At 45.0% G+C, this 17,237-nt stretch overlaps 1 protein-coding gene across 1 annotated transcript in view; it reads right to left on the minus strand.

Moving 5' to 3' along the window:
- The window catches only part of tmem192 (transmembrane protein 192), a 55,725-nt gene that overhangs the window by 26,185 nt on the left and 12,303 nt on the right, over positions 1–17,237 (minus strand). Inside the window, exons 2-3 of the mRNA XM_085961965.1 lie at positions 6,448–6,597; positions 426–678 (exon numbers count right to left, since the gene is read on the minus strand). Of these exons, the coding sequence (XP_085818091.1) occupies positions 426–678; positions 6,448–6,597 (403 nt within the window). The remainder of the gene's footprint in view (positions 1–425; positions 679–6,447; positions 6,598–17,237) is intronic.

Below are 17,237 nucleotides of genomic sequence, written 5' to 3' on the forward strand. Positions count from 1 at the left end.
CCCCATTTATACTGTGGGGGCAGTTTGTATAGCTTTCACCCAACATTCTAAAAGTACATGTATGTGCAGTTGTTGATGCGGAGATTCAGGACATTTTGCTGGAGGTTGCTACCCTCAAATGCCTGGGAAAGGTACCATAAAAAAAAGTCACTGATAGCAAAACCCTTTCCAGTTCAGTCTGCTGCAACCAAACGAATTTGGCTGTCTCCATCAGAAACATTTAGTTTGCTGTCCGAGGTGAGCTACCACTTACAACCTCCCAACATTGGCAGCATTCCCAGTCAAACTTGTGACGTTCTGATCTGCATAACTTAGTGCACCAGGTGGTACCTTTATCAACGACACGACATTCTTAACTAAACATCAAACACATTAGTTGAAATACTCATACCCTTATCTCCCCAATTATAGTACATCTTGCTCACCTGCAGAATGAATAAAAAGTGGCAGGCGCTTCAGATGCCTTGTGGAGCGGTACAGTGCGAGATAGCCTCTATTCCTGGCTTTGGAGTGCTGAGCTTGCACGTACCATTGAAAGAGAGCATGTAGAGCCCAAAGGATACCTTTTGTAATTATTATAACAGCCATGGGCTTGAAGGACCCAAGGATATTTCTACAATTGTCAGTTGGCGTAATACACAAAAAGCCCAAAGAAAATGCCAGAGCCACAATGGCAACCTAGAACAAATAAGATACACATACTTCATTAAATTTAAAAAATAAACTCCATAGCAAAGCAAATTTGTGATATCAATGAATCCATATCATGCTTTAGCTTTGTGTATAGGGTTTAACTCCTTAAATTCCCTGTTAATGGAAAGTTCATGTATCAACAGGTTTTAGATGTGAAACACTTCAGATATCCAAGTGGACTTGGACTTGACTTGTAGGAGATCTAAACAAGTCAGTTATTTACTATTAGAGTTTCCAAGTTGATTTATGATTTTTTTTTTAAAAAAGTGAATGCCTTCATCAGTAACATTTATAGGTTTGTTTTGTTTAAGAATGTCTGGAACATGCTGTACATGTTGAGGGTCATACTGGCTTCAAAGGTTACAAAAAACATCCAATGGCAGACAACCAATTACTCCAGACTCTCATTCCTGGGGATAATGGTTCACTACTGTTTTAGTGAAGACCACTGATAATGGGCCAGTAATTCCTGTCCCAATGCGTGAGTACGGACGGGGTACTCACGCGTGGGCCCGGAGGAATTGCCGGTTTTCAGCATATGCGGGGAAAACCGACATTTCCTCTCCTGACCCAAGGGGTTAAGAGGCGGAACGCGTACGACGTATCAGGCAGCGCGTGCGCGCTGAATTTCCTTTTTTTGTAAAAAGAATTGCCCATGCGTAAAGGCCTCTGGTTTTTACGCTTGAAAATACCAGACGCAAGTACTTAGTTTTACAGGCAAGTGGTCTATTAATACAATTTAGAATTTTTTTCCACAGGTTTATTATTTTTAAAGAACTTACAGTAAGGTAAGTGTATTTTTAGACCCCATGTTAAAAAAATTTTTTTTTTTTTTTTTTTTTAAATTTGATTAATTGTTTAAAATAGTTTTTTTAGTTATTCTTAGTTCATTTATTTAGTAGGATGTTTTTTAAAAACTTATTTGTAGTTTACGTGCTGTTTTGAGCACCGAGTTTTCCAATTCTTACTATCAAACTCATGAATGAACTTTTGCAACCTCCCATTGGTTGCCCAGTGCCCACGTGATCCCAGCCAGCTCATCAAAATAACTACGCTTTAATTCTGTTTAAAACTACTTTACATTCTTCAAAATAATTTAAAAAGTATTTAAAACTTTATAAAAGTTACCTAAAGATTAATAAAAATACAAAAAGTCTTTAAAGTGCTGCTCTGCATGTAGAATTGCTTTGCAGCTGGTGTTAAAAATTGGGGCGTGGCTTATGTTAAGGAGACCTCAAGGGGCGTGTCTAACTTAGACTCCACGCTTGAGGCTTCGCGCTGGCTGCACTCTTGGGCGGCGTGACATCAGACGCTGCCCGGGAGTAATCAACTGAAAACAGGAATTGCAAGTGTCCCGGGAGCCGAACGGCAGGCGCTCATCGGGGGCTTGCACGCGCGGCAAGCCCCCCGAGCCTAATTTCTGGGCCATTAATTAGTCACAATGAACATTGTTTACATAACGATTTTTCAACTATTCCAGTTTGACATTTCAAATGCCAGACAAATTTGAACCAGGATACAATCATTTTAATTTAACACTACAATCAGGATTTCAGGAAATTGCACCGGTTTGAAGATCTCAATCTGTGGGATGAACATTATTTTTAAAAAGAACCAAAACAACCTTAGGGCACTTTGAGGTTTTCTATCTATAACCATATACAGGAAACTTTGGTTTATCCGGAGGTTAAAAGTCCGGAAAGCTCTATCTACCGGCAAAATTCAGGAGCCGTTTCCTACAAGTTTTTTTTACTTCTCGTTGCTTTCCCCCCCCCCCAAAGTCAGGCTCTGCAAGGTCTGTAGCTAAGCAACAGCTTCAGCTAGAGATGCTTTTAAGCTGCAGCTGACTGTTTTGAAGCTGTTGCTAAGCAACAGGGTTTGTTGATTCACATGGAGCTGAAAATCTCCGTATGTTTCAACATTAGCGCTAGTTTGTCCGGCAGTTTTGATGGGACAGCAACAGCTCGGTTCCATCGGTGCCGGATATCACAAAGTTTCCTGTATGTGATTTTTAAAAAAAATACATGTTTTTTATATTAGTTCCTAGGATCTGGGTGTTGCTGGCAAGGCCAGCATTTATTGCCCATCCCTAGTTGCCCTTGAGAAGGTGGTGATGAGCCACCTTCATGAACCACTGCAGTTCGTGTGGTGAAGGTACTCCCAGTGCTGTCAGGGAGGGAGTTCCAAGATTTTGACCCAGCGATGGTGAAGGAACGGCCATATATTTCCAAGTAGGGATGGTGTCTGACTTGGAGGGAAACTTGGATGTGATGGCGTTCCCATGCGCCTGCTGCCCTTGTCCTTCTAGGTGGTAGAGGTCGCAGGTTTGGGAGTTGCTGCAGTGCATCTTGTAGATGATGCACACTGCAGCCACGGTATGCCAGTGGTGGAAGGAGTGAGAGTGTTTAAGGTGGTGGATAGGGTGCCAATCAAGCAGGCTGCTTTGTCATGGATGGTGTTGAGCTTCTAATGTTGTTGGAGCTGCACTTATCCAGGCAAGTGGAGAGTATTCCAGTCACACTCCTTACTTGTGCCTTGTAGATGGTGGAAAGGCTTTGGGATGTCAGGAGGCAAGACACTCGCTGCAGAATACCAAGCCTCTGACCTGCTCTTGTTGCCACAGTATTTATGTGGCTGGTCCAGTTAAACTTCTAGTTAATGGTGACCCCCCAGGATGTTGATGGTGGGGGAATTCAGCGATGGTAATGCCGTTGAATGTCAAGGTGCGGTGGTTAGACTCTCGCTTGTTAGAGATAGTCGTTGCTTGGCACTTGTGTGGTGCGAATGTTACCTGTCACTGATCAACTCAAGCCTGAAATGACATCCAGGTCTTGTTTCATGCAGGCAATGACTGCTTCATTAATCGGAGATTGTGAATGGCACTAAACACTGCAATCATCAGCGAACATCCCCATTTCTGACCTTATGATGTTGGAGAAAGGTCATTGATGAAGCAGCTGAAGATGGTTGGGTCTAGGACACTGCCTTGAGGAACTCTTGCAGCGATGTCCTGGGGTTGTGATGATTGACCTCCAACCACCACAACCATCTTCCTTTGTGCTAGGTATGACTCCAGCCAATGGAGAGTTCCCCCCAGATTCCCACTAACTTCAGTTTTACTAGGGCTCCTTGATGCCACACTCGGTCAAATGCTGCCTTGATGTCAAAGGCAGTCACTTTCACCTCACCTCAGGGTTTCAGCTCTTTTGTCCATGTTTGGACCAAGGTTGTAATGAGGTCTGGAGCCGAGTGGTCTTGGCAGAACCCAAACTGGGCATTAGTGAGCAGGTTATTGGTGAGCAAGTGCCGCTTGATAGCAGCGTCGACAATACTTTCCATCACTTTGCTTATGAATGAGAGTAGACTGATGGGGTGGTAACTGGCTGGATTGGATTTGTCCTGCTTTTTGTGGACAGGACATTCCTGGGCAGTTTTCCACATTGTCGGATAGATGCCAGTGTTGTAGCTATATTGGAACAGCTTGGCTAGAGGCGCGGCTAGTCTTCAGCACGATAGCCGGGATGTTGTCAGGGACCATAGCCTTTGCTGTATCCAGTGTGCTCAGCCGTTTCTTAATATCACGTGGAGTGAATTGAATTGGCTGAAGACTGGCTTGTGATGGTGGAGACCGATACAGATCATCCACTCGGCACTTCTGGCTGAAGATGGCTGCAAACGCTTCAGCCTTGTCTTTTGCACTCACGTGCTGGGCTCTACCATCATTGAGGATGGGGATATTCATGGAGCCTCCTCCTCCCCCCCATTAGTTGTTTAATGGTCCACCACCATTCACGACTGGATGTGGTAGGGCTACAGAGCTTTGATCTGATCTGTTGATTGTGGGATCGCTTAGGCCTGTCTATAGCATGCTGCTTCTGCATTTTAGCATGCGTGTAGTCCTGTGTTGCAGCTTCCCCAGGTTGGCACCTCATTTTTAGGTACACCTGGTGCTGCTCCTCTACACTCCTTATTCAACCAGCTTGATGGTAATGGTAGAGTGAGGGATATGCCGGGCCATGAGATTACAGATTGTGGTGGAATACAATTCTGCTGCTGCTGATGGCCCACAGCGCCTCATGGATGCTCAGTTTTGATCTGCTAGATCTGTTCTGAATCTATCCCATTTCGTACGGTGGTAGTGCCACACAACGCGATGGAGGGCGTCCTCCATGTGAAGATGGGACTTCGTCTCCACAATGACTGTGCGGTGGTCACTGCTACCAATGCGGTCATGGACAGGTGCATCTGCGACAGGTAGGTTGGTGAGGACGAGGTCAAATAGGTTTTTTGCTCATGTTGGTTCTCTCACTACCTGTCCCAGGCCCAGACTGACAGCTATGTCCTTCAGGACTCATCCAGCTCGGTCAGTAGTGGTGCTACTGAGACACTCTTGGTGATGGACAATGAAGTCCTCCACCCAGAGTACATTCTGTGCCTTTGCTACTTCCACGTGGTGTTCAACATGGATCAACATTCATCAGCTGAGGGAGGGCGGTAATCAGCAGGTGGTTTCCTTGCCCATGCTTGACCTGAAGTCATGAGACTTCATGAGGTCCAGAGTCAATGTTGAGGACTCCTAGGGCCACTCCTTCCTGACTGTATACCACTGTGCCACCACCCCTGGTGGGCCTGTCCCGCTGGGAGGACAGGACATACCCAGGGATGGTGATGGAGGAGTTTGGGACATTGGCTGAAAGGTATGATTCTGTGAGTGACTGTCAGGCTGTTGCTTGACTAGTCTGTGGGACAGCTCTCCCAATTTTGGCACAAGGCCCCAGATGCTGGTGAGGAGGACTTTGCAGGATTGACTGGGCTGGTTGTGCTGTTGTCGTGTCCGTAGCCAGTGCAGAGATCGATGCCGGGTGGTCCATCCTGTTTTATTCTTCTTATGGTTTTTCGTAGCAGTTGTGTACAACTGGAGTGGCTTGCTCGGCCATTTCAGAGGGCAGTTAAGAGTCAACATATATATGGAGTCATATATAGGCCAGACCAGGTAAGGACAGCAGATTTGCTTTCCTAAAAAGGTGAACCAGATGGGTTATTACAACAATCTGATAGTTTCATCATTACTGATACTAGCTTTTGATTTGAGATTTATTTAATTAACTGAATTTAAATTCCCCAGCTGCCATGGTGGGATGTGAACTTTGAACTCACGTCTCTGGATCACTAGTCCAGGCACATAACCACTATACCAACGTTCCCTTGGAAATAAAAGTACCCGAAGCATGTTTTTCATTGGGCAGGGGAAAACAAATGTTATTGTTAAACTTGCTCTTGAAGAAATCTTTGCTATAAAAAAAAAAATTGTTACCATTGAAGATCGCCTTACTACTTGGAACAACCGGATCTGAAAGACAACTTATTCACTGCCGACAGTATTTTCATTAGAGGACAATTTTTTTTTTTTTTTTTTTTTTTTTTTTTAAATATATGAAAAGCAGGGCCATGGTAATTTTTCTAATTGCTTTATAAAAGAAATAGCATCTTCAGTGCAAAGAAGTTTCAGTTTAATAGAACAAATATGTAGACCATGAAATATCATTTGTTGCATGGTCTACTAGCAAATAAACTCTATTTTATTTAAAAACAGACAAGAAATTCTGAAAGTCTATATTAATTAGGTATTGTTGAAGATTTATTACACTTTGCAGAGTTGAGTACTACAAACTAAGAAAACCCAACACTGTATTGCAACACAATTCAAAGAATTTCTATTCAGAGATGTTCCTATTCAGGAAATCCAACACTCACATGCAGAAATGTTAACAGAATTCCCCACCATACTGTTGGCACACCTTGGAAGGGAGCGCTCACATCACCAACTAGAGCATCAGCATAAAGAAGGGGATGGTCTATTAGTGGATCCTCTTCCACACTTTGGGTTACATCAATGGACGAGTTCTGAAAAAAACCCAAATGATGCATGAAGAATGCTTTCGAGACACCTGACTACATCTTTTGTCCAACAGCATCTGCAAGATGTTTGCCTATGCAAGTCAAAGCAATTAGTATAGCATTGATAGTTTGTAATGGACACATTTTCAGCTTTGTATCTTAACTGCACAAAAGGAGACAGTGAAAACTTCACATCCTGCTATCCCACATTAACCCCTCATACACTTTCATGATGAAAGGAGACCAGGTGCATATTATATGCATTTGTGTGTACCATCCACAGCTAATCAGGGTACAAGTTCCTCTCTTTAGCAGTGTGAAAAAACATATATACGAGTAGCTTGGCAACATTAACAATGCAGAGATAGATGCTCCATTGCAAATTTGGCTCAAGTTAAAATATCTCAGGAAAGAGAAAGGGCTTCTCTTCCATTGTTAAATTTTTTTTTTTTTTTTTTTTAAAAAGGGACAATTGGCAAGGGAACAGATCAGCAGCATAAATTTCATAGTGAATTATTCTAGCATATAGGCTGCTGAGAGAGGACAAATGCTCACATGCCCAGTCACAAATCATATACTCAGAATTCAAATAAAAACCTTTTAAAAAAAATTACAGATACTCTGTAGTAAAACAGTTGCCAATAGTCGCCAAGTAAAACTTTACTTCAAAAAAAGTTTAAAATTATTCTTCCAGTTTGTTTTTAAAATATTTGGAAAAACATGCTGATACGATTATAGTCTGGGCAAAGACACATTTCAACTTCTGCAGTGAAAATACATATTTTCTGTAAACTATTATTAAACTCGGTTAAATAAAATGAAGCAGATGTGCTCAGATCAACCCATTATCCTCCGCCGCTATCAAAGCTAGTCTCACTATTGATTAGGATTGATAATAAGCTTTGAGAATTTCACATGAAAGCCAAGTTTGTTTTCAAATCATTTAGTTATAAAAAAAGCACAGAAATGAAAATAAGGAAAGACTTGCATTAATACATCCTAGAAAATTATTTACATTGCACACTCAGCCTTTGGCATCCAGGTATAGTTGCTCATCCCCTTCAGCTGACAACCTCGAGGAAAAGTATCAACTCCAGGCCCAGGCTTTGGGAAGTTGAGGCACTGGAGTAAAAACATTTGCAAGAAGTACTGAGACACAAAATGTTAATGTAATTGTTAAAGTAATTAAGACAGAAACCTTATTTTGAACAACGTAGTCATTTGTTTGAAAGAAACATTGAATGATTATAGATTGGTTAGTTTGTACTTTTAAAAAATTGGCAGGTCTTCAACTCTTCTCAGTTAAGATTTCTGATTTGTTGTATTTTTAAATTTCAGCCACCAGAAAGTGCAAAACAGGAAATGAGGAAACTGTATGGTAGAGGTACAGTTTCTATAATACAGTATTACCAGCAGATCTCACATGGTACTGCCCGTGATGAGTCAACGGAAGAAGCCGTTTTCTAACGGCATGTAACACAATGTGTTAAATCGGGGCCATCATTTTACAAAGACAATAAATCAAATTGTGTTTTTAATTACGTTACAATCTGGAGTTTAAAAACTAGTGTTTTATGGATTCAATTCCAAATTTACAGTGTGTAGATCAGTGATAATAAATAGTTCCGTTTTAAAATCAGGGTAGAGGTAACTCCCTGGCAGTTAGCAGTGCTGAGGGGGGCTGAATTTGGCAGCAATGCAGTGGGGATTGCAGTATTTTGTAACACAGGAAATGTCCTAAAGCTTAGCAGTAAAGAATTGCACAAGAACATTTTTTGAATTGCATGCATTACAAAGTGTGCAGAATACCTAGGTGAAAGGTTTTTAAAAGATAGATACTAGTACTGCTGCTGAAAACAGTAGTGGTGATCAAATAAACAGCAGAATGCTGTATTTTAGGTTTATATTTCAGATTCCCAGTATTTTGCTTTTGTTGTATTAGTGTTTAATTCACGTCGCCTCCAGTCCAGATCCAAGGTCGTCCCATCCTCTCATCGAATTACAGTACGCAGATGATGCTTGCATCTGCGCTCACTCAGAGGCCGAACTCCAAGCCATCGTAAACACCTTCACCGAAGCATACGAGAACATGGGCCTTACACTAAACATCCGTAAGACAAAGGTCCTCTACCAACCTGCCCCCGCCACAGTGCTGCCCCCCAATTATCAAAATCCACGACAAGGCCTTGGACAACGTGGACCACTTTCCATACCTTGGGAGCCTACTGTCATCAAGGGCAGACGTCGACGACGAAGTCCAACACCACCTTCAGTGTGCCAGTGCAACCTTCGGTCGCCTGAGGAAGAGTGTGTTTGAAGACCAGGACCTCAAACCCGGCACTAAGCTCATGGTCTACAGGGCAGCAGTGATACCTGCCCTGCTGTATGCCTCAGAGACATGGACCATGTACAGCAGGCACCTCAAAGCACTGGAGAGGTACCACCAACGCTGCCACCGCAAGATCCTGCAAATCCATTGGCAGGATAGGCGCACCAACGTCAGTGTTCTTGCTCAGGCCAACATCGAAGCTCTGACCACGCTCAATCAGCTTCGATGGATGGGCCACATCGTCCGCATGCCCAATACGAGACTCCCAAAACAAGCGCTCTACTCGGAGCTCCGGAACGGCAAGAGAGCCCCAGGTGGGCAGAGGAAACGCTTCAAGGACACCCTCAAAGCCTCCTTGAAAAAGTGTAACATCCCCACCGACACCTGGGAATCCCTGGCCCAAAACCACACAAAGTGGAGAAGCATCCGGGAAGGCGCCGAACACCGAGTCTCTTTGCCGGGAGAAAGCGGAAGCCAAGTGCAGGCAGCACACGTCAACCCAAGCACCCCACCCACCCGCCCCTTCAACCACCGTCTGCCTCACCTGTGACAGAGACTGTAGGTCCCGCATTGGACTCATCAGTCACCTGAGAACTCATTTTTAATGTGGAAGCAAGTCATCCTCGGTTCCGAGGGACTACCCAAGAAGAAGAGGCACTTCTCTTCCAGGAATGCCCACCTTGAAGTTCTGCTCTTCTCTGACGGAATTTCTGTTTATCTCTTTTACCTTGTTCATCGCCATTGCTTTCGGTTTCCCTTCTCGTGTTTGCCAGATTCAACATTGAGTTCAACAATTTCAGATCATAATCACTGCTCCCATTTTTTTGGACAGCAGGTGCTGGTAATGATTCTGCTGTTCATTTAATCTCTCCTGCCTTCCACCCGATCAGATTTTGTTGGTTCTTTCCTCCCTTCATCGCCCCCCACCTTTTCCTTACCTCGGTGCTTGCATTAAACCAGTTACATCGGTAACATTTTCCAGTTCTGACGAAAGGTCACAGACCTGAAACGTTAGCTGTTTCGCTCTCCACAGATGTTGCCTGACCTGCTGAGCATTTTCTGTTTATATTTCAGATTCCCAGTGTGGTGTATGTAACCTGTACCACCTTAAGAGAACTACCTTAAGAAGATGGACTACTTTCTCTTGCTACTGTATATTGTAGTACCGGTGGTGACCACACCGGTATACAAGCTCTGTGTAGTAATTTGTAAAGCAGTTCAGCCCTGACCTTCAAGTAGTAAAGACCTGCAAGTTTCTTCCTGTTGTCTGTGTCCAGTTATTTAAAATAAGTATATCTGGAACACACTCAACAGTGGCGACGAGTCGATCTTACCCAGCGGCAATTGCATCCAAGGCAGCTTCATCCCCAGAACAGGCGTCGAGAAGAGGCATCCGCCCTCATCATCCTGCTGAGCACCGCATTCGCACGGGAGGCATCGAGAACCCGGGTTGGAATTGCTGACCATGAAGTCCACCATCAGCGACAGGCAGTGATCATCCTTCTTCCACGGCGGTGGGTAAGCCGATCTAGCGACACGGGCAGAAAGTCGGCCACATTGTCAGTGGAGAAGGGGGGCGAGACCGGAGGAAAAAGAGCAGAGAACTCGACCGCAGCCGGTGTAAAGGGCCGGGCTGCAATCGGAATAGACGCGCAGCAAGAAAGGAAGCGCTAATACCCACGAGGACAGCGGGGAGTAAAAGCAGCAGCGTCGGGGGAAATTAAGGACCGCTGGGAGGCGAGAATGGCGATTACCGCGCTGTTGCCATTGTAGCCAGCGGGGGAAGAAGCCAAGCGCGGGAAGCCGCCATTTTAGTCGGCGCAGGAAGACAAGCGCGGGAAAAGCCGCCAAGCGCGGGAAGCCGACATTTTGTAAAAAAAAATAAAATACTTAAAAGAAACTTACAAGGATGCCTAAAAACGGTAACATCACTGCTTTTGATAGCGATGTCGAAGATTGGGCCACTTATGTGGAGCGTATTGAAGTTTATTGTACAGCAAATGAGATACCGGCTGAAAAGACAGCACTAACTCGATGGGTGCGAAGACGTACGGGTTATTAAGGCACCTCGTAACACCAGATAAACCGGCGGATAAGACTTTCGAATATTGTTACTATCCTGCAAGAGCATTTAAACCCCACGCTGCTACAGATAGCGGAACGATTTAAATTTTACAGAAGAACGCAGCTGAAAGAGGAAAGCAACGCTGAATTCTTAATTGAACTGCGCAAGCTATCAAAAGTACTGTCAGTTTGGTACAGGACTAGCAGATGCTCTGAGATATAAGTTCATGTGTGGACTATTAAAAGAAGGAACTCAGAAGCGACTGCTAGAGGAAAAGGACCTTACGCTAGATAAAGCTGTCACCATTGCAGCATCGCACGAGGCACCACGGAAATGCAGCTAAGGCCATCGGAACTCACCAATCAAATGGCATTGGGTGCAGTAAAGTGCTATCGTTGCGGAAGGACAACGCACGATCAGAACCAGTGCTGGTCCAAAGATCAAGAATGCAGAAAATGTGGCAGACTCAGTCACATAGCGAAAGTATGCCGGTCAGGAAAGAAGACCAGTAACAAAAAGTCACCACAGAAGAAGTACAAAAAAGTACACAAGGTGACAGAGAACAGTTCGGATGAACAGAAGACGGATTCAGACTCCAGCAGTAAGGAACTGGGTTGTCTAAGAATACATAATGTGGGTAACACAGCTGACCACCAAACTATTTGGGTTACACTCCAGATAGCAGGAGTCCAAGTGAAGATGGAATTGGACACGGGATCGGCATTGACGGTCATGAATAAGCAAGATTACAAAAGGTTATTCTCACACATTCCCCCAAGGGATACGGAGATTGTATTAAAAACATACACGGGGCAAAGAGTGTACCCCATCGGAAAGATAAAAGTAAAGGTGGTCCACAAGGGTAAAGAAAGCAAAGGAATGGACTTGTATGTGTTACCTGAGGGAGGTCCACCACTACTGGGACGGGGAGAATAAATATGGACTGGCATTCCTTAAAAGCACTAACTGTAGATTCCGGTAAAAAGGACGATGTCAAACCTAAACGACTGTCCAGAATATTGGACGATGCTAAGGAGGTGTTCCAACAGGGACTGGGAACACTGAAAGGAATTATGGCAAACATCAAGGTTGAAGAACATGCAAACCCAAAATTTTTCAAAGCCAGACCGGTACCTTATGCGATACGACCTGCTGTGGAAGCAGAGCTGGAAGGGCTAGAATGTTCAGGAGTACTGTCAAAGGTGGACTGGAGCGAATGGGCCACGCCCATTGTTCCCGTCATGAAGCGTTCATTGAGCAACAAGCCGGGGGAACCGGGGAAGGTTCGCATCTGTGGCGATTTCAAGATCACTGTTAATCCGGTTCTTCACAGTGCAATATCCGCTTCCGCGGATTGAGGATATCTTCGCTTCGTTGTCTGGCGGGAAACACTTCAAGATAGACCTGGCACAGGCGTACTTACAGATGGAAGTTGATGAAGCGTCACGCCAGTATCTCACGATCAACACGCATAAGGGCTTATATCGGTATAATAGACTTGTTTTTGGAGTGGCATCGGCTCCAGCGATTTGGCAAAGGGCCATGGAGCAGGTATTACAGGGAATTCCTGGCACACAATGCTATCTGGACGACATTCTTATTACAGGAGATGATGATGAGGAACACCTTGCTAATTTGGAACAGGTGCTCACCAGATTGAAAGAGTACGGACTTCGAGTTAATCGCCAGAAATGAGAGTTCTTTCAGAAGTGAATCTCGTACTGTGGTCACGTCATTGACCAGGAGGGGCTTCACAAGTCACCTGACAAGATCGAAGCTGTTGTGAAGGCTCCCGCTCCAGAAAATGTATCCCAGTTGAGGTCGTTCCTAGGGTTGATTAACTATTACCATAAGTTTCTGCCAAATTTATCCACGGTGCTACACCCGCTGAACGCTCTTTTACAAAAGGGAGTGCCATGGAAGTGGAGCGAGGACTGTAAGCGGGCTTTTCACAAAAGCAAGGCATTGATCACCTCTAAGGAAGTGTTGGCTCACTTTAACCCAATGCTGCCTATTCGTTTAGCTGGTGATGCTTCTCCATATGGTATTGGGGCAGTGCTATCACAGAAGTTGCCAAATGGCTTGGAAAGACCAGTCGCATTCGCATCCAGATCATTGACCTCCGCTGAGCGCAACTATGCTCAAATAGATAGGGAGGCTCTCAGCCTCGTGTGGGGAGTAAAAAAATTTAATCATTACCTGCAAGGCCAAAAGTTTACGCTGCTGACAGACCACCAGCCATTGGTTTCCATTTTTAACCCCAAGAAGGGTGTTTCGGTGATGACAGCGCAGAGGCTCCAGAGATGGTCCCTTTTCCTAGGGGCACATCAATATGAGATCGAATTCAAAGGTACAAAGCAACATGGTAATGCTGATGGGCTGTCGCGCCTGCCACTACCTACAGCGGAAGAGGCACCGACAGTTGACCCTGTTGAGTTATTTCACTCGACCATCATCAAATGTTTGCCAGTCACCAATGAGAGTATTGAGAGAGAGAGACCAGGAACGACCCGACACTGTCTCGGGTCTACGAATTGACAGTGAAGGGATGGCCAGCACATGGCGAACCACTGTTACCGGCATTCTCAGCCAGACGAGAACAGCTGTCTGTTTGTCAAGGAACATTGATGTATGGAACAAGGGTGATTATTCCTCCTAAATTAAGGGAGAGTTCTAAAGGAACTGCATGAAGGTCATCTGGGGGGGGGGGGGGGGGGGGGAGAGAGAAAAGAGTCAAGATGAAAAGCCTTGCTAGGGCTTGTGTGGTGGCCAGGTATCGACAAACAAATAGAGGATCTGACTAAAAGCTGCTCAGGGTGCCAAAAAGTTCAAAATGCACCTCCAATTGCACCGCTGCATCCATGGGAATGGCCTTCAACCCCATGGCAGCGTGTACATATTGACTTTGCAGGTCCATTCATGGATTCCATGTTTTTGATAGCGGTAGACACACATTCTAAATGGCCAGAAGTGATTAAGATGGCGACCACTACCTCGGAAAAGACGATCGCAGTTCTAAGAACCATATTTGCAAGAAATGGATTGCCAGAACAGATATGTTCAGACAACGGACCGCAGTTCGTGTCAGAAGAATTCCAGAAATTCACGAAGAAGAATGGGGTGAAACACACTACATCTGCCCCATATCATCCGGCTACAAATGGGTTGGCCGAGAGATTTGTACAAACGTTCAAAAAGGCGATAAAGGCCATGAGCGAAGACCATATTCCACTACAACACAAGGTGGACAATTTCCTAATGGCATATCGAAACGCCACACATGCAGTGACAAATCAAAGTCCTGCCATGATGTTTTATAACAGGAGGTTGCGGTCCAGGTTGGATTTGTTAAAACCAAATGTGCGTAGGGAAGTCGAAAACAAACAGTTCCCGCATGTAAATAACAAGACCACTCGGAGTTTCGAAATAGGACAACTAGTGTTAGCCCGGGACTATAAGAATGAGAAATGGCAATCTGGAACAATTCGTGCCAGACAAGGACCCCTGATGTACACGGTAGAGATTGGTGAAAACGTAATACAACGTCATGCTGACCAACTTGTAGAATCGAGAACAAGGGTCGAACCCATGGCTACGGCAGAGACACCAGTGGAAGAAATTATTGAACCTGTAGCATCTACCTCAAACGCGAACGTACATGAGGATGTTCAATCCATAAGAGATCAATTAGAGGAGTCACCCCAGCAACCAGAATCAGAGACCCCTGAAAAGGCATTATCCAACTCGGATCAGGAGGCCTCCTCAGAGACTGAATCTTTGAACAGTTGCATGAAAGTTGTATATATGTTATCCATGTTATGTTTAAATTGGGGTGTACACTGTTAAGCTAAAAAGGGAGGAATTGTGGTGTATGTAACCTGTACCACCTTAAGAGAACTACCTTAAGAAGATGGACTACTTTCTCTTGCTACTGTATATTGTAGTACCGGTGGTGACCACACCGGTATACAAGCTCTGTGTAGTAATTTGTAAAGCAGTTCAGCCCTGACCTTCAAGTAGTAAAGACCTGCAAGTTTCTTCCTGTTGTCTGTGTCCAGTTATTTAAAATAAGTATATCTGGAACACAGACTCAACACCCAGCATCTGCAGTATTTTGCCTTTGTATTAGATTATAGCAGGTGTGGAGTTATTGGCTAATATATCAGGGTTGCTGGGTGGGAGGATTTTCACCTCACTCACCTGGGATAGAGGCGAATTGGAAATATCCCTGCAGCCAGCTTGGCCGAGATCAGCACACTCAAGATATGCAAGAGCGAGTGTGAGAGAGCAAGCACCATTAACTGCCAAGGCAATTGATGTATACTTGAAGACAATGGAAGGAGTAAGTCAGCAAATAAGTTAAGATCAAAGGGTACCACATTTGGCTTTAGTTGATATAGGATAAATAGAGTATGTACTTTACCAACACAAACACCATCAGGAATCTACACTTGAGCATTTCTGAAAACATCTGAAATTATTAGTGTAAGATTGAGAAAGTCCTCAGCAATAGGTTAGAGTAGACAAGAGCTACTATAACATGTACCACAGTTGTTGGATAGTAATTAGCAATGTGGAAACAGAGCAGACTTAATTTCCTTAATCCATGGATACCAAGGCCAACTGCAACATTCCCAACACCAGCCCAGCTGAGATCAGAAGACTTCACCTGAATCAAACCCAAAACTTCGTAAGTTTGACAGATTCAGCTACCCACTGGATATACCTGGTCATTGGGGCACCCCCTTAATTGAGGCAATCCAACCAAATTCTTTTCTGGAACGTGGAAAAATCCACATAGTAATAACAGCCATCTAGTTGGAGAAGGAGGTAGCTGCACACTGAGGACACCCTCCATCGTGTTGTGTGGCACTACCACCGTAGCCAGACAAGGAGAATACCTGGAAGAGATGTGGAAAAGTAGAGGCCAACAGAATATGTACAATGCAGAAGTAAGAGAAAGAAACTTCTAGGAATTAAGTACTTGGTTTACTCAGAAGCGTTTAATGGCATCACAAGAACAGAAATCGATTGCACCATTTATGTACCACCCTTTACAAATAAGCATGTCAAGGCACCAAACAGGCCATTACTGCCTTCCTGGCTGACTCATCGGAAGTGTCAAGGAATAGAGAAGGGGGAAGGGGGGGGGGGGGGGGGAAAAGGCATGGTACAATTCATAGGTTTGAGATCGAGGTGAGGAGCGAGCTACCAAGGGACTGGCTTCTTTGGCACCGGCTACGGACATGGCAACGGCACACCCAGCCAAGTCAACCCTGCAAAGTCCTCCTCACCAACATCTGGGGACTTGTCAAAATTGGGAGAGCTGTCCCACAGACTAGTCAAGCAACAGCCTGCCATTGGCTGAAAGATATGATTCTGTGAGTATGACAATGTCCCAAACTCCTCCATCACCATCCCATGGTATGTCCTGACTCACTGGCAGGACGGACTGACCAGGGGTGGTGGCACAGTGGTATACAGTCGGGAAGGAGTGGCCCTGGGAGTCCACAACATTGACCCTGGACTCCATGAAGTCTCATAGTTTCAGGTCAAGCATGGGCAAGGAAACCTCCTGCTGATTACCACCTTCCGCCCTCCCTCAGCTGATGAATCAGTACTCCGTCATGTTGAACACCACTTGGAAGTAGCAAGGGCACTGAATGTACTCTGGGTGGGGGACTTCAATGTCCATCTCCAAGAGTGGCTCGGTAGCACCACCACTGACCGAGCCCTGAAAGACAGCTGACAGTCTGGGCCTGCGACAGGTGGCGAGAGAATCAACACGTCCTCACCAATCTACCTGTCACAAAAGCATCTGTCCATGACAGTATTGGTAGCAGTGACCACCGCACAGTTGTCATTGAGGAGACGAAGTCCCGTCTTCACACTGAGGACACCCTCCATCGTGTTGTGTGGCACTACCACCATGCTAAATGGGATAGATTCAGAACAGATCTAGCAGCTCAAAACTGAGCATCCATGAGGCGCTGTGGGTCATCAGCAGCAGCAGAATTGTATTCCACCACAATCTATAACCTCATGGCCAGGCATATCCCTCACTCTACCATTACCATCAAGCTAGGAGACCAACCCTGGTTCAATAAGGAGTGTAGAAGAGCATGCCAGGAGCAGCACCAGGCGTACCTAAAAATGAGGTGCCAACCTGGGGAAGCTCCAACACAGGACTACACGAATGCTAAAATGCAGAAGCAGCATGCTAGACAGGCCTAAGCGATCCCATAATCAACA

Source organism: Somniosus microcephalus, chromosome 2 (assembly GCF_052327205.1).
Source record: "Somniosus microcephalus isolate GS21.2 chromosome 2, FLI_Smic_1.0, whole genome shotgun sequence".
NCBI classification, from domain to species: Eukaryota; Metazoa; Chordata; class Chondrichthyes; order Squaliformes; family Somniosidae; genus Somniosus; species Somniosus microcephalus.